The 27,078-nt window shown below is 41.1% G+C and overlaps 1 protein-coding gene across 8 annotated transcripts in view; it reads left to right on the top strand.

Moving 5' to 3' along the window:
- HERC1 (HECT and RLD domain containing E3 ubiquitin protein ligase family member 1) overlaps nucleotides 1-27,078 on the top strand; it is a 180,052-nt gene that overhangs the window by 16,975 nt on the left and 135,999 nt on the right. For all 8 annotated transcript variants that reach the window (XM_075857663.1, XM_075857666.1, XM_075857668.1 and 5 more), the window contains exons 2-14: nucleotides 1,320-2,278; nucleotides 6,790-6,885; nucleotides 7,246-7,440; nucleotides 7,693-8,004; nucleotides 8,087-8,183; nucleotides 9,136-9,279; nucleotides 9,367-9,494; nucleotides 9,591-9,735; nucleotides 10,956-11,127; nucleotides 17,968-18,102; nucleotides 18,608-18,773; nucleotides 18,889-19,014; nucleotides 19,900-20,121. In XM_075857663.1, the coding sequence (XP_075713778.1) occupies nucleotides 1,349-2,278; nucleotides 6,790-6,885; nucleotides 7,246-7,440; nucleotides 7,693-8,004; nucleotides 8,087-8,183; nucleotides 9,136-9,279; nucleotides 9,367-9,494; nucleotides 9,591-9,735; nucleotides 10,956-11,127; nucleotides 17,968-18,102; nucleotides 18,608-18,773; nucleotides 18,889-19,014; nucleotides 19,900-20,121 (2,868 nt within the window). In that variant the 5' untranslated portion in view covers nucleotides 1,320-1,348. The remainder of the gene's footprint in view (nucleotides 1-1,319; nucleotides 2,279-6,789; nucleotides 6,886-7,245; nucleotides 7,441-7,692; nucleotides 8,005-8,086; nucleotides 8,184-9,135; nucleotides 9,280-9,366; nucleotides 9,495-9,590; nucleotides 9,736-10,955; nucleotides 11,128-17,967; nucleotides 18,103-18,607; nucleotides 18,774-18,888; nucleotides 19,015-19,899; nucleotides 20,122-27,078) is intronic.

Consider the following 27,078-nt stretch of genomic DNA (forward strand, 5'->3'; position numbering starts at 1 on the left):
GAGAGCCATAACGTTTTAATTTTTTTGTTGACGGAGCTGTATGAGGGCTGTTTTTTTTGCGGGACAAGCTGTAGTTTTTTTATAGGTACCATTTTTGTATAGATGTGGCTGTTTGATCACTTTTTATTTCAATATTTGTAGGGCAAAGTAACCAAAAAGCAGAGATTCTGATAGTTTTTTTTTTTTTTTGTTTTTTTTTTTACGCCATTTACCACGCGGAATAAATAACATAGTATTTTTGTCATTCAGGCCGTTACGGTCGCGGGGATACCATATATGTATGTTTTTGTTTTTTCCAATAATAAAGGACTTGATAAGGCAAAAGGGCGATTTTGTATGTTCTTTTATTGCTTGAAACTTTTGTAAGGTCCAACTTTCTGATGGTTTTTTGTCTTTTTTTTCTAGTACATTGCACTACCTATGTAGTGTAATGTATTAGACCATTGTTAGGCCTCCTTCATAGCAGCAGTTGGCAGCCCTACGATTGCAGGGCAGAGCTGCCGATCTGCTGGCAACCTCTAAGATGCAGCGATCGCTTTTGATAGCTGCATCTAAAGGGTTAATAGCAGGGATCGGAGCTAGCTCCAGTTCTTGCCGTTACAGGTGGATGTCAGCTGTAACATACAGCTGACATCCACCGCTGATGACGCTGGCTCAGCTCTGGGTGGGGCCTGAACGGCTTCCGTGCTAGGCAGACCAGGAGGCCAGTATTAGGCCTCCAGTTGCCATTGCAGCCACAGGAACCCGAATTTCATTGCTGGGCTGCCGATGAGCTGCAAACTCCTTAAATGCAGCGATTGTTTTTGACTGCAGCATTTAAGGGGTTAATGGAGGGGGTTGAAGCTAATTTCGGTCCCCGCCATTACACCCGGATGTCAGCTGTAATACACCGCTGACATCCGACGATGATGGCACCGACTCGGCTTCTGAGCCGGTACCATCCATTTGTCGTATGGATACGGCAAAATGTGGGAAGCACTGGCTTTCCATGACGTATCCATACGACAAATGTCGGGAAGGGGTTAAGCTTTATTTTGTGAAACCGGAAAATCCCTTTTAGTAATCAACGATTTAATAAAAGCAAACTGATTTATTCGTGTGGAATTCATTATAAAATAATAAATGATCACAAAATTGTATTTAAAAATGTAATGAATTTGTTTAACGGGTTTGTCCACCTTGCACGGTGATAACCCTTTCCATGTCATCACTACTTACTATACAGCCAATCATGACAGCATATTTTTATAGGATACTGTTCTTGTTGAAAACATTATTTTTACATCAGTGCGTCTCTTCCTCTTTTTCTTTATCTACAGATAGACCCATGGCAGTAGAGTAAATAAGGATGGCCGGCATGATGCCCCCTGTGAAGTTAAAATGGCTGGAGCACCTGAACAGCTCCTGGATAACAGAAGATAGTGAATCCATCGCTACCCGGGAAGGTGTATCTGTCCTGTATGCCAAATTGGTCAGCAACAAGGAGGTGGTTCCACTTCCACAGCAGGTCTTATGCCTCAAGGGACCTCAGCTGCCAGACTTTGAGAGGGAGTCTTTGTCCTGCGATGAGCAGGATCACTACCTGGATGCTTTACTTAGTAGCCAGCTGGCTCTGGCCAAGGTGGTGTGTTCTGACTCTCCTTTTGCAGGGGCTCTGCGGAAAAGGCTGCTGGTCCTCCAAAGGGTTTTCTATGCTCTTTCTAACAAGTACCATGACAAAGGCAAAGTGAAACAACAGCAGCATTCACCTGAGAGTAGCTCTGGCTCTGCAGACACCCTGTCTGTTAGTGAGCGGCCACGCTCCAGTACCGATGCGCTAATTGAAATGGGTGTGAGGACTGGTCTCAGTCTACTCTTTGCTCTACTACGGCAGAGCTGGATGCTGCCAACTGCTGGACCTGGTCTAAGTTTGTGTAATGATGTTATACGAACAGCTATCGATGTGGTGAATTCCCTACCCCCCCTATCCCTTGCTAATGAAAGCAAAATACCACCTATGGGACTGGACTGCTTGGCACAGGTCACCACCTTCCTGAAAGGAGTGACTGTTCCCAATTCTGGGGCAGACAATTTGGGGAGACGTTTGGTTTCAGAACTACTCCTTGGGCTAGCCTCTCAGCGTGGGTCCCTCCGTTACCTCTTAGAGTGGATTGAAATGGCGCTGGCAGCTTCTGCTTTGGTTAATGAGGCAGACAAGAATAAGATGCCAACAACACAGGAAGGCATGATCAGCTGTGACTGCTTCATTAGCATCCTTCAGCAGATGAGGAGGTCCCTGGTAAGTTAGAAGACGACGCTCTAATCATATAGGGTGTATTCATACAGGGAAGATTTGTTGCAGAAATTTCTTGGACTATCTCATTCGTCTGAATGGGATTTGCAGAAATCTATGCACATGCCTCAGAAACAGCCCCATTCAGATCCATGGGATGACTTTTCCGTTGTTTTCCGATATTTCTGCCATGTATAAATATATGCTGCGGCTTTCGTCACATTCTGCAGTTTTGTGCCTGTACAGGGGAAAGTTTATTAGTAGTAATTTCCTTGTCAGCAATATACATTTGCAGTTGTCCCTTTAGGGCACATTCCGATGTGGCGAAATTGCTGTGGAATTCCGCTGTGGACAGTCCGCAGTGGAATTCTCCAGCGTCATTTTTTACATTTGTTTCAATACATTTTTAGGCAAGTTAGTGCAGACGTTGCGGAAAACTCCGCTGCGGACCATAGGCTGCGGTGTGGAATTTTTAGTCCGCAGCATGCACTGAAGCTGTAAATAGGAAAGAGGGGGGAGGAGATCCTCCAGCTCACCATTAGTTGTGTCTGTGAACAGACAGCGCCCGGATTCCCGCATGTCCAGCGGCAAACAACGATGCTGCTGTTCGCAGCATGCACTGTCTGTTGCGGAGAAGAAGCGGCATTTCACTGCGGATTTCAGCCTTTGCAATGCAAAAACTGAAATCTGTGGCAAGTCCGCTGCGTTTTCTGCAACGTCTGAATTACCTGTCAAATATGCAAATGTTGGTGCAGATTCGTTGCCTAATTGCCTCAAATCTGCACCAACATTTGCAGTGGAAAAACTCTGCCACTTCTGAACGTGCCCTTAAAGAGGACCTGTCCGCTCCCTTGACATGTCTGTTTTAGTTAATACTTGTATTCCCCATGATATAACAATGCTGGAGCATCTTTTTTTTTTAAACTGCTTTATGCTCTCCCTCTGTTATTCCTCGTAGAAATGTATGAATAAATTGACAACTGGGTGTTACAATTCTCCTTGTCAAAGAGGTGTGTTCTTACACAGTCTGATACTGTCACTACTGATTGGACAGTTTAATCCACATAAGTCTCACAGGACACGTTATTTTCTAGGTGATTCCCATGTAAGGCTACACACCTCCAAATTATGAAAAAAGAGTAACAAAATAGAAACTGCAACACATCAAAACTGTGAAACAGGAGTCAGACACTATTTATAATAGAAAAGTAGAAAAACATCAATTTTATTATCATGAATGTATGCGGCCGCACAGCTAAGTATAGTAACACATGAATGTATGAGAGCGGGGCTGCGGCCGCACAGCTCAGCATTGTAACACATGAATGTATGAGAGCGGGGCTGCGGCCGCACAGCTCAGCATTGTAACACATGAATGTATGAGAGCGGGGCTGCGGCCGCACAGCTCAGCATTGTAACACATGAATGTATGAGAGCGGGGCTGCGGCCGTACAGCTAAGTATACTAACACATGAATGTATGAGAGCGGGGCTGCGGCCGCACAGCTAAGTATAGTAACACATGAATGTATGAGAGCGGGGCTGCGGCCGCACAGCTCAGCATTGTAACACATGAATGTATGAGAGCAGGGCTGCGGCCGTACAGCTAAGTATAGTAAAACATGAATGTATGAGAGCGGGGCTGCAGCCGCACAGCTAAGTATAGTAACACATGAATGTATGAGAACGGGGCTGCGGCTGTGTGATACAGCCATTGCCGCGCTCCGGAGTCCTGATAACAAGTGCGCGGGGTCAGGATGATGCGGCCGGCGCTGCACTAATGAGCGGCGGCACTGAAGACAGAACATGGCGGGCGCACTGCAAAACACCCCCATGTTCTGTCTTCAGTGCCTGAACCGCCGCTCATTAGTGCAGTGCCGGCCGCATCACATCATGCTGACCGCGCACGCACTACCTGTCAGGAGCGGGGCAATGGCTGTATTGCACAGCTGCAGCCCCGCTCTATAACGGCGGAGATCAGAAAAACCTCTCATCTCCGCCATTATTCCCCGGAATGGTGCGATCATAGCTGACTGCAGCATTCAGGAGGAAGTGAGAAGGGGGATGCCCCTTGGATCGCGTCACAGAGAATTCTTGTGACGCGATTGAGGGACATACCATATATGGGCAGACAGCCCACGATCCATTGAAATACCCCAGGGCTGTCCTACCATATTTCTTGTTGTTAGGGCATACTTGGGTATGTCCTAACAACTGCCAGTGTACTATCTGTACACAGGCTAATGTACTGGCATATAGATATATGCCTGTGTACTATCTGTATATAGATATATGCCTGTTTACTATCTGTATATAGATATATGCCAGTACATTAAAGTTTAAAAAATAAAGTAAAAACATAAAGTAATGTTAAATAAAAAAAAAATACACATACACCTTTTTTACAATAAACATTAAAATAATCTCAATTCATAAAATATACACACATTCGGTATTGGCGCGGCCGTAATAACCTACACAACAATTTGTAGGCGTAATTTTATGATGTGTACGCTGTAAAAAAATAAAATAAAAACTTCACTTATTAATGTAAGGCACGAGGTGTGATGAATTTAACCTCCATGTGCCTCACATTAATAGTAATTAACCCCATCATGTACCTCACACATTAACCCATTATGACTGAGAAACATGATGGGGTTAATTACTATTAATGTGAGGCAAATGGAGGTTAAATCCATCATCACACCAGGCGCCTCACATCAGAAAATGGAAGAGCTGTTTTTATTTTTTATTACTGTTGGCAAAGTATCGAATTGGTATCGAAATCGCAATACTAAATGTAGTATCGGTATCGAAGTCCAAATTCTGGTATTGTGACATCCCTAGTTTTGGGGTACATGGGACTTGTTGATGAACTTTTATTATGACTTTTTGGGGGGCGATGGGAAAAAAATTTGCCATTGTTTTTTTTTTCGTGTTTTTTTTTTTTTTTTTTTTTTTTTTTTACAGTGTTCACCTTGCTGTTTAAATTACATAATAATTTTATTGTTTGGGTCATTACGGTCGCGGCGATACCATATATGTGTACTTTTTATTTTTTACACTTTTACTAAATAAAACCATGGATGTATTCAAATGGCCCAGAAGGATGGAAGCGCTTCTGTCCTGGCCACTTGAATACATCCTATATTTATGGGTAAGGTATGCCGGGTCATACACCTTTCTTTGAGACTCTGTGCATTGGCATTTATTTGGACATCTATCTAGCTCTGCTCAGCAGTTTAGTTGTTCCTCACCTGTTTTCAGATGTTATCACTCTCTGTCTGTACTTATTGCCTACCTCTTCTATTTTTCACATAGTTCGCTGAAACATTATGTAGCGTGCACTGTTTTGAATTCCGGCGTATACTTAGACTAGGCACTACCTGTTCCATATTATTAATACCATGCATTTTTCACTCTGCATGTATGCATTAAGTACTTTGTCATTATATACTTATGTCGCCCTTATAGAGTTAAATCCTGTTTTGGATCCTCTGTATATTTTATAGCCCCTCATCTTGATAATAAAATTGATATTTTTCTACTTTTCTATTATAAATAGTATCTGACTCCTGTTTCTCAGTTTTAAGTGATTGGACAGTGTCAGACTATGTGGGGGACAACCCTCCAACTGGTCACATGCAGTTGTCAATTTATTCATAAGGAATAATGGAGGAAATGCAGAGTTCTTAAAAGAGATGCTCCAGAATTGGTGTTTCATTGAGACTACAAGTATTTACTAAAACAGACCTGTCAGGAGAGCTGACCAGTCCTCTTTAAGCCATATCCCCACAATTTAATCAGTATTTGTCTGATGCATAAGGCTACATTCACACGAGCGTGTCCGATTTGCGTGCGTTAAAAATGCAGAGTATTTCCTGCATTTCACGTCCGTGTGCTTTGCATGTGCCATGCGTTTTACACGTCCTAGCACTTTTTTTTTTTTTTTTTTTTTAAATTTCTCTGCATTTGATGTGTGAAACACGGACAGCATACGGATGTCATCCGTGTGCTGTCTGTATTTTTCACGCACCCATACACTTCAATGTGTGCCCATGTACGCAAGAATGCAGCAATATCGGACATGCAGTGAGTTTCACGCAGCGAACACTTGCTGCGTGAAAATTCTCACATTTCTGAATAGCCTGAATTGAAATGAATGGGTCCGTGTGCTGCCAGTTATTTCAACGGACAGCACACGGACGAGGAATACGCTTGTCTAAATGAGCCCTTCGCCTTTAAATATAATAGGTTACATATTCATCTTTGGCTTCCACCTAAAAGTCTCTGCATGAACTCCCTACAGGATGAATTGCTCTGCTCTGTATGGACAGGATACCTAACGTTGAACATATCCGATCGGTGGATAGTTGACTGACCAATCCATCCTGCAGGCAGCAATTTGAATACAAAAAGCAGTAAAAGAAAAGAAGTTTTCAGTAGTGTTCCTCAAGAACAACTTTTGGGAACTGTATTTTAATAGAAGCTAATAAAACATATTCTGTTTTGAAGGGTTCATCAGCAGACCGGAGTCAGTGGAGGGAGCCCACCAGGACTGCAGATGGCCTATGCTCTCTATATGAAGCTGCGTTGTGTCTCTTTGAGGAGGTATGGTAAAACGTCTACAGCTAGAGTATTCATCTTTTATTTGCCATGTTCATATTTTCCTCTGTACTGCTCTCTTCACTTCTTTCCCGATGCTGTACAAGGCCTGAAATTGTATTGGTTACATTCTAAGTTTTATTTTTAATTACATTTTTGAAGTTTAGTTTAGGAAAAAAAAATGTTGGTTTAAGTCTATTGTAAAAAATTGTCTGGGTTAATGTTAATAAGGAATACAGATATGTGTATATCAAAGGTTACATTTATCCACCTGCAACACTTTTGCCAACTATGAAGTCATTCCTTTTTTGTATCGAGTCTTCATCCTGTGTTCCCACACATGATACTCTTTTTCTTCTTGCCTAGGTGTGCCAAATGGCCTCGGACTACTCAAGAACCTGTGCTAGCCCAGATAGCATCCAGACTGGAGAAAGTTCGGTGGTATCAGAGACTTGTGAAGTATACGTATGGGGAAGTAACAGCAGCCACCAGCTAGTGGAGGGGACCCAAGAGAAAATATTACAGCCAAAGTTAGCCCCCTGTTTCTCAGATGCGCAGACAGTAAGTCTTCATCAGGATTCTTTTTATATGAAAAAATTTAGAGCGTCTTGCATAGACAAACATTTTCATATACCCCTTTAGGGAATTGGGTTGATATCTACATAGAAGCTTTATGACCATATAGTAACATATTTTTAATCAAGACTATTTGTAAATTCCATTTCCTTCTTTTTGTAGTGCTTACCTTGGATCTTTAGATGTGAAGAGCTTATGGGTTTGTTTATATTGAGCATTACTTTTTTTTTAAATTAGATCGAAGCTGGACAGTATTGCACTTTTGTTATATCCACTGATGGCTCCGTAAGAGCATGCGGGAAAGGCAGCTATGGGAGACTAGGTCTCGGGGATTCAAACAACCAGTCCACATTGAAGAAACTCACCTTTGAACCACATCGTTCTATCAAGAAAGTTTCATCCTCCAAGGGGTCTGATGGCCATACCCTAGCATTCACCACTGAAGGAGAGGTATTCAGCTGGGGAGATGGGGACTATGGCAAATTGGGCCATGGTAACAGCTCAACACAAAAATATCCAAAGCTTATTCAAGGGACTCTACAAGGAAAGGTAATGAATTTCCATGGACCTGCAGTTCAGTAGAGTGATTCTACTCAATTCAGCTTCATAACTGTTCCATTTCTCTTGTCAGGTTGTGGTATGTGTTTCAGCTGGTTACAGGCATAGTGCTGCTGTCACAGAAGACGGAGAGCTCTATACATGGGGAGAAGGAGACTTTGGAAGACTAGGTAACCATGCCAAATGGAAATAATATTTTGTATTGTAAAACGGGCTCAACCTTATTTATTCTCATGCATTGTAGCAAATGGGTTTATTACGACATGATGACCATAAAGAAGCATTAATGAGTTTCCTTTTTTTTTTTTTTTAACATGTTTACTTAATTCAAGCTCACTATATGAAGTATCTATATGTCAATCCCATGGTTCTTTAAAATGACTTGAGGCTAATTTCCTCAACTGATAAGATGATTCAAAACCACAATGCAATAATATAATGGCTCTAATTTAGAGGTACAACTTCCAAGTGTCTGGGAGCAGAAGGAAACTGGAACGTCCCACCTATGGAGAGACGAGAATGAAAGTGAGATTGTGGGTGACATGTCAGAGAGGTTACTCTTTGCCAATTCTGCATAGTGTGATTGTATAATGTATCCACTTTCATGTAATGAAAAGAAGCCAGCATTTTCACTTCTCGCAGTGTATGTATATGTGCAAGCAAGTGTACTAGAAACTTAAAGATGTTTTCCCATCCAAAGTAAATGCCGTACATGCCTGATAGGTGTGGGTCGACCCTATCAAGAAAACAGGTGTCCCATAACAGCCATTTGGCTGTTCACAGCCACAGCTCTCCCCATAGAAGTCAATAACAGTCTATGGGAGTTAAGGAAAGCACGGAGCAAGCAGCACTAGTGCAGCTATCTCTCTATTGAATTCTATGGGGAGAGCAATTGATGGGTATCGGTGAACAGTGATCCTCTCCTACCAAGCATTCATGGCAAAATTTGTCGATATTCCATAAATGTATAAGATTGAGATATCTCTTTAAATTGTTTTGCAACATAGGCCAAAGTATTGTATCATATACACACTGATGTTTTATTCATTCTGACAAATTAACATTCTTTGTAGAGCTTTAGCTGAAGCTATAAATTTACCTTTTCATTTTTTTTTCCCTCAGGTCATGGAGACAGTAATAGTCGGAACATCCCAACTCTAGTAAAGGATATCAGTAATGTGGGTGAAGTATCATGTGGGAGCTCTCATACAATTGCCTTGTCTAAAGATGGAAGAACAGTCTGGTCTTTTGGTGGAGGAGATAACGGTATTTATATGTTTGCAGTTCTTAATAAAACATTTGTATCACCTCTAATGTTCATCTGATTTTGGTTTTAACTTTTTTTTTTTATAGGAAAATTGGGCCATGGAGACACTAACAGGGTATACAAACCAAAAGTGGTAGAAGCACTGCAGGGAATGTTCACTCGGAAGGTGTGTGCAGGCAGTCAGTCCTCCCTAGCACTGACCTCAACCGGACAGGTATAATAATTTAGATGTACTAAACATAACCAAAATGTTATTTATTTCCGATTTCTCATATTCTGATTAAGATTCTCAAACTTTTCTTGTGTTCAGGTGTATGCTTGGGGCTGTGGAGCTTGCCTGGGGTGTGGATCTTCAGAAGCAACTGCCTTGCGTCCCAAACTTATTGAAGAGCTAGCTGCCACACGAATAGTGGACATTTCTATTGGAGACAGCCACTGTCTTGCACTTTCACATGGTACTGTTCTATATTAGACAATATTTCCTTCTTTAATTATTTGCATTTTACTGATTTATTTTTGTATCAACCATTCTTAGTATGTAGTTTGGCAGGCTTTATTATTGTTGTATAGGTTGAAGTAAGTTCTTAAATACGCACTGTTGATGCAATCATGGCTATAATTTATATATTATATAAGTTTTAGACTGGTATGTCAACCCATACCTTCTCAGGAAACATCCAATTTCAAATCATAAGTTATATCGATATATCGGAGAGAAGTAAGAGACACAGGCCATGCTTGTATACTCCATATCCTTCTCTGGTTTATTGCCAAAATCTTATCACAATAATATCTTTCAAAAGAGCAGTAGGCTTGAGGTTATCCAATCACAGGCAAGAAAGACTTTTTACATGTAAGACTATAATTCCCATGCATCGTCCCAACTGATAGTCAACACCTGCCGTTGTTCTCAGGTCAGAATGAATTCTTATCTATCTTGGTTTCTCTTGCAATGAAAGGGCCTTCTCATACCGTTTACTATTACAAGGTCATTACACATTTCTTGTATTAGACTGCGACAAGAATTCAGAGACTAATAGCTGAGAAGCATACGAGGTCAGCACGACTTCTTAATCACTAAATGGATTCTTTAGAATACAAGAGGGATGTAAGATATACAAGCTGGAGCTTACGCAAAATTGGAATCACTTAAACACATTTTAATCACTTTCACACCCACTTTATAATTTGCCTAACAAAAACTCACCTATAGGCTGAATTTACATTGCTCCTGGCGCAAATACGCCAGGCGTATCGATAGGGACCCCCCATTCTCCTAATGAAGGCCGAAAGATTGACCTTTCGGTCTACGTCTGGCTGGTATGCGTTAGTATACTTTTTTTGCAAATGTATGGAATAACGTAGTCGGCTGTGCTATTCTATGCAGACGCTATACTGTTCGTTATGTTTCCTTTTTTTTAAATGTAACATGGGAGCCTATTGCCGACAGATGCCACTGAATGCCGATACAGTGGATCCGTCTGTCTGCAGCGGGAAATCCTCCCAACGTATACCTCCGACGTACACTGCAAAAGCAGTGTGAATTGATCCTGGGCATTCTATCTATGTTACAATACAGTATGCTCAATATATTTGGTTATACTCTGTTGTTTTTTTGTTTGTTTTTTGTCAGCATACCATAGTGTTTAATGTGTACAACCCTTTATATTTCCAGATAATGAAGTATATGCATGGGGCAATAATTCTATGGGGCAGTGTGGACAGGGTAATTCAACTGGCCCCATTACTAAACCAAAAAAAGTGAGTGGACTGGATGGAGTGGCTATACAGCAGATATCAGCAGGTACATCCCACAGCCTGGCATGGACCGCTCTGCCAAGGGACAGGTAAACACAAATGGTTTCTGTTTAGGATAGGGTTGACACAGACGTGTTATGATTGCTGCGGGAATGAAACAACAGATTACTCTGCACCATAAGATGTAATTCAGAGAAGGCTGATATAATTGGAACACAGTAAAACACATTTCTCTTGGTAGAAATGTAGAATGCTATTCAAGGGTCCAGAAAACACTTTCATACTGATATTGTATTGAGAGGAGACTTGCACACCTCTCTGAGTTAGACAGGGAACCTTGGGATAGAGATTAGTTTAGATTTACATCCCCCTTTTAACACTAGTTTCCGGTTTACATATAGTCTTAAGCTATTAAAATATTTGGATAACTTTGCAAATACTACACTATACTTTTGCTGGCACTAAATTACAGTGTGTATTATAGTCCAAATTTGCATTCACAATTCTACACGCTTAAAAGCTGAAATCTTTTAACAATTCTTGCTGGCTCTATGACTATAGAGCTTGTTCGGGTGATTTCCTTTCTGGCAAGGATGATCATTATACTAGTCACTGTACAGATGTATATAACCATTAACTGGCTCACTGCTGCATTAAAGGAGCTAAGTTAGTAGAGGTGTATGTTGGTGTCAACAATAGCGACCAGCAAAAATGTGAACTATAAAACATTTACCAATAGGAAGGTATCAACAATAAGCCATTGACAGCATAATTTTGTGAAAATACAAAATAATCTTTATTTAGAATTGAAGCTGAAAAAACCCACATTAAAAAGACATGAACATATAAGACAGGATAAAATAAATTGCCTAAGGAGGCAGATAGACATCACAAGCAAGAAATATCTGATGAAATACTTGAATAAGTAACAACTAACTCTGGTTGATGCACATAATCATTTTGGTGTGTAAATGGAGTAAGTGTCATGCACACCCAAGCATGTAACACATAGATTAAACCTATCCAAAGCATACAGCCATGATAATCATCCACAATGGATATAACAAATAGCTATAAAATAATGAGACCAGTATACTGACCCATAGATGTATACAAGTAGAGTCCTCTGCGTTCACCCTCCGAACTATAATACAGTCTACAACTTGGAAACCGTAAACTAATTAATGCAACGTATTTACATATTCAAAGTGGAACCTAGCCTTTAGTGGATAATGGAGAGAGCACAATTTTTGTTTCCACGGTGGCAAAAATAGCTTAAGAGAATAGAAATCTGGCTTGGTCTTTTTAACCTCTTCCCGACATTTTACGTATGGCTACGTCATTGAAAGCTAGTGCTTGCCACATTTTGCCATACCCATGCGACAAATGGTGGACATCAGCTCAGTGCCATCATCGCCAGATGTCAGCGGTGTATTACAGCTGACATCCGGCTGTAATGGTGGGGACCGAAATTAGCTTAGATACCCGCCATTAACCCCTTAAATGCAGCGGTCAATACCGATCTTTGCATTTAAGTTGTTTGCAGATTTTTTTTTTAGAAGTAAAAAACTCAAAATGCACTGTTTCAAATTATTATGCACAACAGAGATCAAAACATTTTAAAGGTTGTAAAGAGAACTAAAATGGTAATTTGTTGAATTTGCAGCATCAGGAGGTCATATTTACAGAAATCAAAAGCTCTTTCAATCAAAAAAAACTTAGCAGGCCAAGTTACATGTTAACATAGGACCCCTTCTCTATCATCTTCACAATTCTTGCATCCATTGAATTTGTGAGTATTTGGACAGTTTCTGCTTGAATATCTTTGCAGGATGTCAGAATAGCCTCCCAGAGCTTTTGTTTTGATGTGAACTGCCTCCCACCCTCATAGATATTTTGCTTGAGGATGCTCCAAAGGTTCTCAATAGGGTTGAGGTCAGGGGAACATGGGGGCCACACCATGAGTTTCTCTCCTTTTATGCCCATAGCAGCCAATGACAGAGGTATTCTTTGCAGCATGAGATGGTGCATTGTCATGCATGAAGATAATTTTGCTACGGAAGGCACGGTTCTTCTTTTTGTACCACGGAAGAAAGTGGTCAGTCATAAACTCTACGTACTTTGCAGAGGTCATTTTCACACCGTCAGGGACCCTAAAGGGGCCTACCAGCTCTCTCCCCATGATTCCAGCCCAAAACATGACTCCGCCACCTCCTTGCTGACGTCGCAGCCTTGTTGGGACATGGTAGCCATTCACCAACCACCCACTACTCCATCCATCTGGACCATCCAGGGTTGCACGGCACTCATCTGTAAACAACACGGTTTGAAAATTAGTCTTCATGTATTTCTGAGCCCACTGCAACCGTTTCTGCTTGTGAGCATTGTTTAGGGGTGGCCGAATAATAGCTTTATGCAAACTTGCAAACCTCTGGAGGAGATGTCAGGTGGTATTTTTATTCCTTCCACCAAAGGTTTTTTATAGCATAAATACTCTATTTAGAATTAGTAAAGAATCACTGGAATAATGATAGAGCTTTATAAAATATAACTTTTACTTCATATTGTTTAAAATAATGTGCAAAACATACACACAGGACAAATTTAAAGGCTAAAAATGTGCTCTCTTTTGTGAGAGAAAACTGACATTGTGTACGTTTTGTGCAGAGTAAATGCAAAGCTCCAAATATTACTGCATAAAGGAGGAGGTTTTTTCAAAGGTATATTTTGGGGTAATCCACCCCCCTACCCATTCTATAGTGTGTCCAAGTCCATCTTAATCCTACACCTTGAGGTTCGCGGGACTCCAGAGGAACCAGCGGCTTCAAATACCTGTTTGCTGCTTTGCAACGGCATTTTAGCAGCTGCTCTCCTAATCCTATTAATTTGTCTGGCAGAAACCTTCCTCATTATGCCTTTATCTGAACGAACCCGTCTGTGCTCTGAATCAGCCACAAATCTTTTCACAGTACGATGATCACGCTTGGGTTTTCTTGAAATATCCAATGTTTTCATACCTTGTCCAAGTTATTGCAGTATTTCACGCTTTTCGGCAGCAGAGAGATCCTTTTTCTTTCCCATATTGCTTGAAACCTGTGGCCTGCTTAATAATGTGGAACGTCCTTCTTAAGTAGTTTTCCCTTGATTGGGCACACCTGGCAAACTAATTATCACAGGTGTCTGAGATTGATTACAATGATCCAAAGAGCCCTAAGACACAATACCATCCATGAGTTTAATTGAAAAACTAATAATTAAATGTTTGACACTTAAATCCAATGTGCATAATAATTTGGAACACGGTGTATAATAAAAGTTTAAAGTAATAAAATAAAACACAATCTCCCTGTTCCATTATTAAGTCCTTTATTATTGAAAAAATAAAAATAAACCATACATATTTGGTATCGCCGTGTCCGTAACGGCCTGAAATATAAAAATATTATGTTATTTATTCCACGCGGTGAACAGCGTAAAAAACTACCAGAATTTGTTTTTTTTAGTCACTTTGCCCTACAAATATTGGAATAAAAAGTGATCAAAAAGTCGCATGTATCCAAAAATGGTACCTATAAAAACTATAGCTCGTCTCGCAAAAAACAAGCCCTCATACAGCTCCGTCGATGGAAAAATTAAACTGTTATGGCTCTCACAACTTGGCGACAGAAAAAATACATTCTTTTTACAAAAGTCATTTTATTGTGCAAAAAGTTGTAAAACATAAAAAAGTTCTATAAATTTGGTATCGCCGGAATCGTACTGACCCGCAGAATAAAGTTAACATGAAACTTTATAACGCATGGTGAACACTGTATAAAAAAAAACTAGAAAACTATACCCGAATTTCGAGTTTTTTGGTCACCTTGCCTCCCAAAAAATAAGATAAAAAGTGTTCAAAAGTCGCTTGTACCCCAAAATGGTACCAATAAACTATCCCATCCCGCAAAAAAACAGCACTCCTACCACTACGTCTATGAAAAAATAAAATTAGTTAAGGCTTCCGTAAGTCAGGAAATAAAAAATACACAATTGTGCAGGCCCGAGGGGAACGTCTCTTCTATTTCAAGAGGCGAATTATCAAGGCCCTAAAATTAAGGAACCAGGAAGTGTAGGACCCAAACATATCTGCTGGAAGCGAGGGCGCCCGTATTATACCAGGACAAGATTTCCTAGCAAAAGTCCCCAAACTGCAAAGGTAAGGAGTGTGGACCAAAAGGAGATAAGAAAGGACCTTTATTAGAGCGACACCGGCCTGTGCAGAAAGGATTGTGTCACAGCGTAACACACATCTATGGATTATTTTACAGGTTGTTTTTTTTAACCCAATTATTATACCACCTGACTATGCCCCTGATGTACTCTGCCCAGCTTACGTGTGCCTCCACATTATAAACTGAGTCCCCAGCAATACTAAAACAAATCTTCTACTAAGCAAATCCACACTCCAAAAGCCAAATGGTACTCCCTCCCCTCTGAACCCTACAGCGTGCCCAAACCGCAGTTTACTTCCACATATATGGCATCGCCATACCCGGGAGAACCCTTTTAACAATTTTTGGGGTGTGTCTCTCCAGTGGCACAAGCTGGGCATGACATATTTGACACTGAAATGGCATATCTAGGGAAAAAGTGGAATTTTTACTTTGCGCCATCCGCAGCGCAATCATTTATGGAAAAGACCTGTGGGGTGAAAATGCTCACTACACCCCTTAATAAATGCCTTGAGGGGTGCAGATTCTAAAATGGCATCACTTCTCAGGGGTTTCTTTTATTATTTCACATCCGAGCCTCTGCAGTTGTGAACCAATACTTTGTAAATCGACAAATTAGGCCTTAATTTTACATGGTACGCTTTCATTCCTGAGCCCTGTCAAATGTCCAGGCAAAAGATTAGGGCCACATGTAGGGTGTTTCTAAAACCGGGAAACACAGCATAATAATTAGAGGGCTGTCTTGTTATGGGGGCACAAGCTGGGCACCACATATTGGCATATCTTTGGAAAAAAAATCTAATTTTCACTCTGCAACATCGAGTGCACACTAATTTCTGCATAACACCTGCGGGGTTAACATCCTCACTACACCCCTAGGTGAATACCTTAAGGGGTGTAGTTTCCAAAATGTGGTCACTTCTGGAGGGTTTCCACTGTTTTGGTCCCACAGGGGTTTTGCAAATTCGACATAACGACCAGAAACCAATCCAGCAAAATCTGTACTCCAAAAGCCAAATAGCGCTCCTCCCCTTCTGACCCCTACTGTGTGCCCAAACAACAGTTTATGACTACATATTGGGTATTGCCGTACTCGGGAGAAATTGATTTACAAATGCTGGTGTTCCCTTTTTTTTTTTTCTTCCTTTATTTGTTGAGAAAATGAAAAACTCTGAGCTAAAGCTACGTCTTATTGAAGAAAAAGGATTGTTTTTATTTTCACTGCCCAATTCTAATAAATTCTACTAAACACCTGTATGGTCAAAATGCTTGCTACACCCCTAGATGAATTCCTCTAGGGGTGTAGTTTCCCAAATGGGGTCAGTTTTTGGGCGTTTTCTCTGTTTTGGTTTTTCAGGTGCTTTGCAAATGTGACATGGCCTCCGCAAACCATTCCTGCTAAATTTGAGCACCAAAAGCCAAGTAGCGCGCTTTCCCTTCTAAGCCCTGCCGTGTGTCCAAACAGACGTTTATTACCACATGTGGGGTATTGTTTTACTCTGGAGAAATTGCTTTACAAATGTTTCGGTGCTTTTTCTCCTTTTAGTCCTTGTTGAAGTGAAAAAATTGGCTAAATCGAAATTTTCTTTGAAAAAATGTAGGTTTCAAGTTTTTTACGGCCTACTTCCAATAATTTCTGCAATAAACCTGTGGTGTCAAAATGCTCACTATAACCCTAGATAATTTCCTTGAGGGGTGTAGTTTCCCAAATGGGGTCACTTTTGGGGGGTTTCCTTTGTTTTGGCCCCGCAAGTGCCCTTCAAACCTGACGTGCCTAAAATATATTCTAATACAAAGAAGGCCCCAACATTCACTAGGTGCTCCTTTGCTTCTGAGGCCGGTGCTTCAGTCTATTACCACACTAGGGCCACATGTGGGATATTTCCTAAATCTGCAGAACCTGGGCAATAAATATTGACTTGCATTTCTACTGTAAATTTTTCTGTTACCAAAAAAAGGATTAAAAATTAATTTCTGCAAACATTTTTTTCCACAAATTTCATCTCTATTTTGCTTTAATTCCTGTGAAATGTCTAAAGGGTTAAGAAACTTTCTAAATGCTATTTTGAATACTTTGAGGGGTGAAGTTTTCAAAATGGGCTGACTTATTGGGACTTTCTAATATATATAAGGCCCTAAAAGCAACTTCACAACTGAACTGGCCCCTGTAAAAATAGCCTTTTGAAATTTTCTTGAAAATGTGAGAAATTGCTGCTAAAGTTCTAAGCCTTGTAACGTCCTAGGAAAATAAAAGGATGTTCAAGGATGTTCAAAAAACGATGCAAATCTGAAGTAAACATATTGGGGATGTTAATTAGTGACTATTTTGTGTGTTATAACTGCCTGTCTTACAAGCAGATACATTAAAATTTAAAAAAATTATAATTTTCGTAATTTTTCGCTAGATTTTGTTGTTTTTCACAATTAAATACTGAACGTATTGAGCAAATTTTTCCAGTAACAAAGTCCAATGTGTCACGAGAAAACAGTCTCAGAATCGCTTGGATAGGTAAAAGCATTCCGAAGTTATTACCACATAAAGTGAAACATGTCAGATTTTAAAAAATGAGGCTCTGTCAGGAAGGTCAAAAATGGCCAAAGAGGGAAGGGGTTAATATAAAACTTTTTATTTTATTTACAAAGTGTAATAATTGATGAATGATTGATTAATGTTGTTCTGAACTTACTCAGCCATCTAGCACCTCTGCTCCCTTCTAGACAAGTGGTTGCATGGCATCGTCCCTACTGTGTTGATCTAGAAGAGAGCACCTTCTTCCATTTGCGATCCTTCTTGGAACGATACTGTGAGAAGATAAATAGTGACATCCCTCCTTCGCCTTTCCCGTCATCCAGGTATACGTGGTGCTTTAATGGCTATGTCATTTTAATTGTTTATCAGCTAAGAATCTTTTGCAATGAAGAATGTTGGTTTGATGACTTATTTCATTTGCGTTAACTTTTTTGCTTCAGCTTTGTATAAAATTTACTTCAGTAGAATAGGTTATAAGGGTTGTGATCTTTACTTTTTTTATCATACTGCACAGAACTGATCCTTTAAAGGGGTTTTCTAGGCTGTTAGTATGTAACACGTCCGAAGCAGGGACACAGTCACTCAATGTACGGGTGTCCTATACATTGCAAAGACAGTGAGGAGGGCATGTACAGACTAGATTGCCGCTGCAATGTTAACAGCAGTGTTCAGTTTAGTGTGTGCTGTAGGGCAGGAGAGCATTTTTTTTAACACATGTAATTGGAAAGCCCTCTTAGTCTCCATGAATAAAAAGCCCGGAAAACCCATTAATAACTGTCAATTTTTTTTCATATTTCATAACCTTATGTCACTATTGATTTCTTAAAGAGAACATCATCACTTCCTAAAGCTGTGCCTGAAAATGCTCTCAAACCATCTAGCCCTTGCTTTAGCTGGCGGAGTTGCTACGAGCATCTTGGGTCGTCAAGCTGGCCCTCTTCGCAACTTACTGTTTCGGTTAATGGACGCAAGTGTTCCAGATGAGATTCAGGAGGTAATATATTGGTCATTCATTCATTCATTCAAGCTTTTATGTTATTTTAGATTACATTGGTAACTAAAGATGAGTGAATTATTCAGATTATTGTCTCTTATCTTTTTATATTTAGGTTGTGATTGAGACACTTTCAGTTGGAGCAACCATGCTGCTGCCTCCTTTACGGGAAAGGATGGAGTTACTGCATTCTCTCTTGCCTCAGGGGCCTGATAGATGGGAAAGTCTCTCCAAGGGCCAGGTATCTGGGTTTTCAATTGAATATAATATTGGGGTGTTCTATGTATCGTTCTTTAATGTATGAGTTTCCTTTTTTGTTTTTTCAGCTGAACTATAAAACTTATACTGTACAAATCTCACATTTTAAGGGTTTTTCATGCTTTTCAACCTTTTATAAAGCCTTGCTAAGTTTAAAATGCTTCTGACGTTGGTTTTGATTGGAGTTCCACATGCTGAGACACTGCAAAACAATAGATTGAAAGGGGCAGTATCTGTTCCCTGTCGGCTCTGATCTGCCTTTTCTGGCTGCCCCAAATATGGTCTATAGATTTTATATTAGCCCGGACACTCCTCTCCAGGGAGTTATCCATCTACCCATTCTTTCTAGCAACCAGGACCACTCAAATCAAAACGTCTGACCTGTCACTATGATAGGTTAAAAGTATTTTCTAAAATAAAAGTTCTACTTGAGATATATTTCGTGCATGCTAGTTTTCACTGTGGACCAAGCAAATGTAACATTATTGTTCAGATCCATAGGTTAAAAATCTGTCCTGATCATGTCCAAAAGGGGCCGTGCAACTTTGAGAGCAGAGTGTGATTGGGACAGGTTTTCAGCCTCTGCTTGCCTTCAGTGAATGGAAACATTCTTGTTCACATCCAGAGTTTTTTCAAATGGTTGGGAATTGAAGCACACAGGGGAAAATACATCATTGTATTTTCCGTCAGCTTTCTAGGAAGATTATTAAATCAATCATTCAGTCCTTGGCGGATAAACTGCAGTTATATATAACGCAAGATGCGTTCTATGTGACAAGTAATCTGGATGCCTGATTTGGCTGAAATTGTTAAACGTTTCAGATATTGAAGACTTAACCTTTTCTGTCGTTGTTTTGGTTTTCTACAGAGAATGCAGCTGGATATCATCCTAACAAGCTTGCAGGATCACACACATGTGGCATCTCTACTGGGATACAGCTCCCCCTCTGATTCTTCTGACAGCTCATCCCTGCCTCTTTCTTATGGCTCAAGCACAGACCCGAGCTACAATTCTCAAACCAGCCATCCAGACACTCACCTGGCTGAGATCCTGATGAAGACACTTCTCAGAAACCTGGGCTTCTACACGGTGAGAACAGATGGATGTATTGTAATTATTAACATTCATCTGGCAGAGAGACTAAAGTCAAGTACACATATAGTTGTATTTATTTTTTGAATTATCATAGCCTTGAAATTGCTGACTTTCATTCCACTGTTCCACCAGTTTACTCTTTACTTGTCGAAATTAAACATTTGACAGTGAACAGACTTATTCAGTAAGCAGTAGGATGGACACTGAACTCCTAAGTAACACAAGTATTCAGTCCAAGTACTAAATTGCTATTGTTATGAGGAGTTAATAAAAAAAAACTAAAAAAACTTTTCTTACATAAAATATTATTTTTGCTTACTGTAAATCCTCTTTCCTTTAGCCCAAAGCAGCTGCACCAATGGGGATTCTATCCTAATAAAACGATAGTGCTGATAACAATTATCTTAATTAAAGGCAGGGCTACATAAAACCTACTAGTCTAACAGCCTCAACGTGTACTTATAAAGGGCCTTTTACACCGGCCGACAATAGGCCGATGCAGCGAGAGTCGATCAACAAGACATCGTTGATCGGCGCTCGTTTGCTCCTGTCACACGGAGCTATAGATGCGGACGAGCGGTCGTTACTTCGATCCATTATTATGTCGGCAGCGCGTTTCCCTGTTTACACAAGGACGTGTGCTGCCAACAACGATGATATTTTAGTTTTTTAAAACGATACTATCCGTAGACTATCGAGCATTTGCTCGTTCATCTGCTGCTCGCTGCCCTGTTTACACAGGGCAATTATCGACAACGAGCGTTCTATGAACACTCGTCCGCTCGATAAGGCCCTTTTAAACTGGGCGATTAACAACTAAAGGTCCATTTACACAGGCAAATATATGGGCAAACCTCGTTCCTAGTCATTGCCCTGTGTAATCAGGGCTGTGATCAGCCAACAAACGATTTAAAAAAAATTGGTAGAGACCCTAGCAGCTGGCAGGGATAATTTTAATGAACGAACAGATAAATGTGCATAGGCACAGAGAAGTCCCAAATTTCCCAGCTGCTATCGAATTAATTAAAATATAACTTTTAATGTTTAGATTAGAAACAAATTGGAAACAAGTTGCAGTAAATAAAGTAAATAGTTGTACAATAATTGTTTGATTAAAATTTTTCTTCAGAGCTGGTTAGTCTAACGTTGGAGATCTGGAGTATATTAGGATCTCAATGTGTCAGGCATGGACGGCAGCTGCAGACTGCTCGGGCAGCCTCTATTATGACACAGTGGTAGGATTAATTTGTTAGACCAGCAATGATTTTAAAAAAGAAGAAACGCTAGCCCCCCCGACATGTTTCACTGCTTCAGCAGCGTCCTCAGGGGATAATTTCAGGGCTATCCCCTGAGGACGCTGCTGAAGCAGTGAAACATGTCGGGGGGGCTAGCGTTTCTTCTTTTTTAAAATCATTGCTGGTCTAACAAATTAATCCTACCACTGTGTCATAATAGAGGCTGCCCGAGCAGTCTGCAGCTGCCGTCCATGCCTGACACATTGAGATCCTAATATACTCCAGATCTCCAACGTTAGACTAACCAGCTCTGAAGAAAAATTTTAATCAAACAATTATTGTACAACTATTTACTTTATTTACTGCAACTTGTTTCCAATTTGTTTCTAATCTAAACATTAAAAGTTATATTTTAATTAATTCGATAGCAGCTGGGAAATTTGGGACTTCTCTGTGCCTATGCACATTTATCTGTTCGTTCAACAAACGATTTAACGCTCGTACGTCTGCTAATTTAGGCTAGGGCTACACGGCAACTTTGGCCGCGACAGATCTTTCGGCCAATTTTTGCTGTGTCGCACTGCCTGCATCGCAGGTAATAAGTCAGAGTGGCTGTGTTGTGACTCGTAGGGTGCTTAGACTACGACACAACAGTCTCAAGAAATCCAAACTTGCTGTATTTCTTTGTGACGATCATGTTGCAATCGCAACCTGTGTCGTGGCCAAAGTCGCCTTGTAGCTGCCCTGAAAATGATTGTTGTTGGCAGCACATCTCCTGGTGTAAACCAGGGATGTGCTGCCAACATTATTTACACTGTTTATATTGTGGAAAGAGGGCACTTTAGGAACAGAAAGGAAAATCAAGTAGGGGTCAATGGTAGCCAAAGCTTGGCTCTCACTAATGTGCTTTGCTAAAGTTATGGCTGCTAAGAAGTAGACCTTGAGAGACAAATGTTTTATGAGGCTTTACGGAGTTGGTCTAGTAGGACACAAAGATCCCATTTGGGAATCGGTCAGTGACAACAGGAGGAATCCTCTCAACCACCTTGACGACTCTCTGTTGAAGTTGCTCCGGTGGAAGCATTTTCCCTAGAACAGCTGATCATGGCCTTAAACCTGGCACCATCAAGGGGCAGAGTTCTGCATTATCAAAACCCTCTTACAGGAAATCCAGAATATTCTGGACTGTAGGACAAAATCAGTGTACCTGGTTCTCGCTGCGTTATTTAGATGAGGCTCTTTTAATCCTCCGGTCCGTTATTTTGATTGCAGCGCCTCATGATTGAAGGAGGATATTGATGACTGCCTCAGACAGTCCAGAGCTTGCTAGAAGGGGGCTATTAACATTTATTTCGGCAGTTGGAGACAGTCAAGATGAATACAACATCGGCCATCCTGAGTCACTAGATGTAGAAGTTTCCAATATATCCCTTTGCACATGGTCATCAGAGGAGTGAACCAGGCTCTCTTGGGCCAGTAAGGACAAATGACAATCACCGTTCCCATTTGATCTTTTGTAAGACCTTTGGGATCATTGGAATGAGCGGAATAACATTTGCTAGGTGGAAAGTGCACGGAATGGAGAGAGCGTCCAAAGCCCATGGTTTGCCTCTCTTGAGGAGGGAACGATAACGTGTTATTTCCGTATTCTCCGGAGTGGCCATCAGGTCCACCTTGGGATAAGCCCAGTGTTCCACTGTCTGTGAGAAGATACTCTGATCCAGAGACTATTCCCCTGGGAGGGGCAGATTGTGACTTTGTCTGCAAGGGTGTTTTGGCTCCTCTTGATGTGCACAACTGTCAGCTGCTGTAGGTAAGTTTCCTCCCGCATACAGATTGGTTCCACTTTTATGAGGGTTATGGACCTTGTACGTACCTGCCTGACTGTTGATATAGGACATTGTAGTCACGTCGCCTCATTTGATCTTGACAGCTCAGCCCGGATGGATTGATGACAATGTAGCGCTTTCCAAACTGTTCTCATGTCTCTTGAGGTTCGATGATAATAACCTCTCTGCTGGTGACATGTTTTCTTCACCATCTGCCTTACATTTGGTCACCCCATCCTGTTGAGAATGCATCGGTCACTATTTCTGTCCACATAGGGGCAGCAAATGATCTGCCATTCTTTACACAGAGCCACAACCTCAGGGAGTTCCTTGTTTCTCTGGAGACTATGACTACAGTAAGTCATCCAGAGTGGTTAGGTCTCTGTTCCATTTCTTCAGGATTTCCTGCTGTAATGGATACATGTGCCATTTTGCCCATTCCACAGCTTCGCTGGCTACTATCACGAGGCCCAGTACTTTAATAATTTGACGGAATGAAACTGGTCTGGGCTACCTTAGATCTTTTATGGCTTCTAGGAGCCCATTCAATCTCTTCATAAGAGGAGAGATGGTCCTGCACTGGTATCCAGTATGAACCCCAGGAACTGTTTTACTTGGGACGGAAAAATGTGGGCTTTCTCCCGCTTGAGGATCCATCCTAGTGACTGGATGTGCATGAAGATGATGTCTGGATGAGCTCTGAGAGTTTCTGCTGAACTGGCCTTCGCCAGCCAATCGTCCAGATATGGGTCTATTGTTATTCCTCTATCTCAGATTAGCCACCACTACATCAATAACCTTGGTGACAGTATGAGGGGCTGACGAAATCCCAAAAGGGAGAGCGAGAAACTGCAGATGATGCATCCTTTTATCCAGGCAGCGATTCATAGAAATCTTCGATGCTTCACATGAATGGGGACATATAAATACACCTCTTTTTTAAATTTTATTTTGGATAAGTCGTCTCCCTCTTCCAAAAGTCTTAAGGCAGACCGGATGGTTTCCATATAGAACATCTTTTTCTGAATGAATCTGTTCAAAAAAACTCAGGTCTATAATTTTTCTTCACTTGTTCTGGGACTTTGGAGTCAGGAAGACTCTGGAATACCCGCCTGACTGTATTTTGTCTGGTGGTTTTAACTACAAGACTTTCACGTTAATAAAGTCTAGAATACATTTCTCGACCAGTAACTGTTTTAAGGGAGGCATTTTTGGAGTTCTAATATATTTGTCTTGAGGATAGGTGGAGCGTTCTATCAGATAGCCATCTTTTACAGTGTTGAGTACACAAAGATCTTTTGCCGATTTTCTGCGACTGGGGTTGAAAAAGGACAACCCACCCCTTCACTAGCACATCTTTTGGCATCCGAATTAGTTTTCAGTTAGAGGTGCAGGGACTTCTACCACAGCCTGTTTGATGTTGATAGGATGGTCTCTGAGAACTCTCACTCCTCCGAGTAAAAGGGTTCTTTCCTGCCTGCTGGATCTATAACCTTTAGCAGAGCCACAACCCAGAAGTTTTTCTGCCTGCAGATCCTTTATCCACAGATCTTCGTGACATGTGTGGAAAGATAGAAACATTTCCCTTTTTTCAAAACTGTGCAGAAACCTCAAGAGAAAGTAGCGCAAGAGAAAGTAGCGCAAGAGTAAGTCATCACATTCTGGCAGAATGGCACTCGCCCACAAGTAACCAAGGAGAAGCGGCGACCTAAGAAAAATATCAAAGCAAACTACAAGAAAAAAAAAAAGGTCATCGAAAACCGCTCCTGCAGGTAGAATAATAAATAAACAATTAATTGCCTTATGGACCCACACAGGCAAGGGAAAAACTAGAAACATATGTAATAAAATATACTTCCCAACATGATGCCACCTGATCCTTCCGGGGAGGACAGAAAGAAAAGCACGGTGAGGCTGTGGCCTAGTAGGGTTTATATAGCCCTGCAGTTAATTGTTATCATTTGTCCTACTATTTTAGAAGGATAGAATCCCCATTGGTGCTGCTGCCGTAGGACTAGGAAAATATATTTATATGCAGCAATTCACAAAAATTTGACAACTCTCAACTACGCTACAAAGACAAAAATGTGCATTTTGACTTACAAGAACCCCAGTTAAAGCCATGCAATTTGGAAAACCTAAAATCTCCAAATAATATAAAAAAGCCTACAAAAACAAAGCATTCCCAGAACATGGCAAATTGCATGCAGTGTACAGATCAACCCAGCACAAGGTATGTATGAACTAAGGCTAGTAATCCTTGCCACTTGTTTATGCAGGTCAGGCCATACTGGCTCAAACCCACAGCACTGCAGAAGTGGGGAAAGTTTTTTTTTTTAGAGCATAAATATGCCTGTTATTAGGTAACCAATCATGATATTTATTAAACGGGTTGTCCACTACTGGACAACTGATGACCTATCTACCGGTTAGGGGTTAGGTCATCCGTATATGATCTATGGGGGACTTACAGCCAGACCCCGCACCGAGCAGCTGTTCCGGCTGCCTGCGAGCATCGGATGTCATTGCACAGTATGCAATGTACAGAGCTGTTAGCAGTTGGCTCTGTACTTTGGATAGCGGCCATGTTGCAGAACTGCAGCTCTGCTCTTATTCACATGAATAGATGCAGAGCTGCAGTACTGCAGCTTTGCCGCTGTTCCGTTACTGGAGCCATCTGCTTCCGGCATGGATCTCCGGTGCCCGGAGGCAGCCGGAGCGGCTGATCGGTGCGGGGTCCGGGTGTCGGTCCCCCACAGATCATATACTGATGACCTATTCTGTGGATAGGTCATCAGTTTTCTAGTAGTGGACAACCTCTTTAATGTTAGTTTGTTGTTCAGCACTCTATTGTTAATGTTGGAGGGTACCTGTCGTTTCATTTGACTTTTAAGGATAAGCTACAGTGTGTGTACATGAGGAGCAGCACTATTTCTTAGTAGTTTTCCCCTTTACATGCTGTATCTGTAGTTTGCATTACTCTCTGAGCTGGGGGGTGGGGACTAGCAGCCATACATTACACACTGTAAGAAGGGGGATCTGCTCCATAACCTAATCTCCCACTCAGAAACAGCCCCAGGATTATGCAGGACAGATATAGAGAAGTACTGACCTGTACTGATGTGAATAAAGTGCCTTGGTTGTGATGGAAAGTTTATTTTTGCCTGTCACGCTGCGGTTATCTCCTGCACTTCCTGCTCACTCTTACCCCCTCCCTCTCCATAGACGTGTAATCTGATATATGTCAGCTGAAGTCCGACTCGAGACGGATAAAGCTGAATTTTCAGAGTGAAAGTCAATTTAACGGAGGCAGGGGGAGCAGGAAAGCAGCCAGATAAGGGCTCATTCAGAGGACCGTAAAACTCAGCCGTGTGCCGTGCATGGAAATCTTGCACAGCACACATCTATTGATTTCAATGTGGCCGTTCACACATGCAGGAGTTTTCACGCAGCGAGAGTCCACTGAGTGAAACTCACCATGTCCTATATTGGTGCGTTTTCACACACCTACACGCCGATTTGAAGTTACATATCCGTGTGCTGTGCGTGATTTGCGCATAAATTCCATTAAAAATAAATGTGCTTTGCGAGTGCGTGAAAAACATGCCACTTGCAAAGCACAGATGCAATAATGCAACGCACACGGCCAAGATTTACGTGCGTTTTTTACGCACTTAAATCTTTCACGCTCGTGTGAATGTAGCTTAAGATGCTTGTTACTCTGATAAAATATATTACAAAGTTTCTTATAATCGCCTGTACTATTCATTTATGCAAAGTTTGTTGAAATTACCGTTCCCATTTAAATTAAAATAATGGTTTCAACTTTGCAATTATTTCAGTACCTATTATTTGCAATGAAAACAATGTTGGTCTAGGTCAGAACT

Source organism: Rhinoderma darwinii, chromosome 3, assembly GCF_050947455.1.
Source record: "Rhinoderma darwinii isolate aRhiDar2 chromosome 3, aRhiDar2.hap1, whole genome shotgun sequence".
Lineage (NCBI taxonomy): Eukaryota > Metazoa > Chordata > Amphibia > Anura > Rhinodermatidae > Rhinoderma > Rhinoderma darwinii.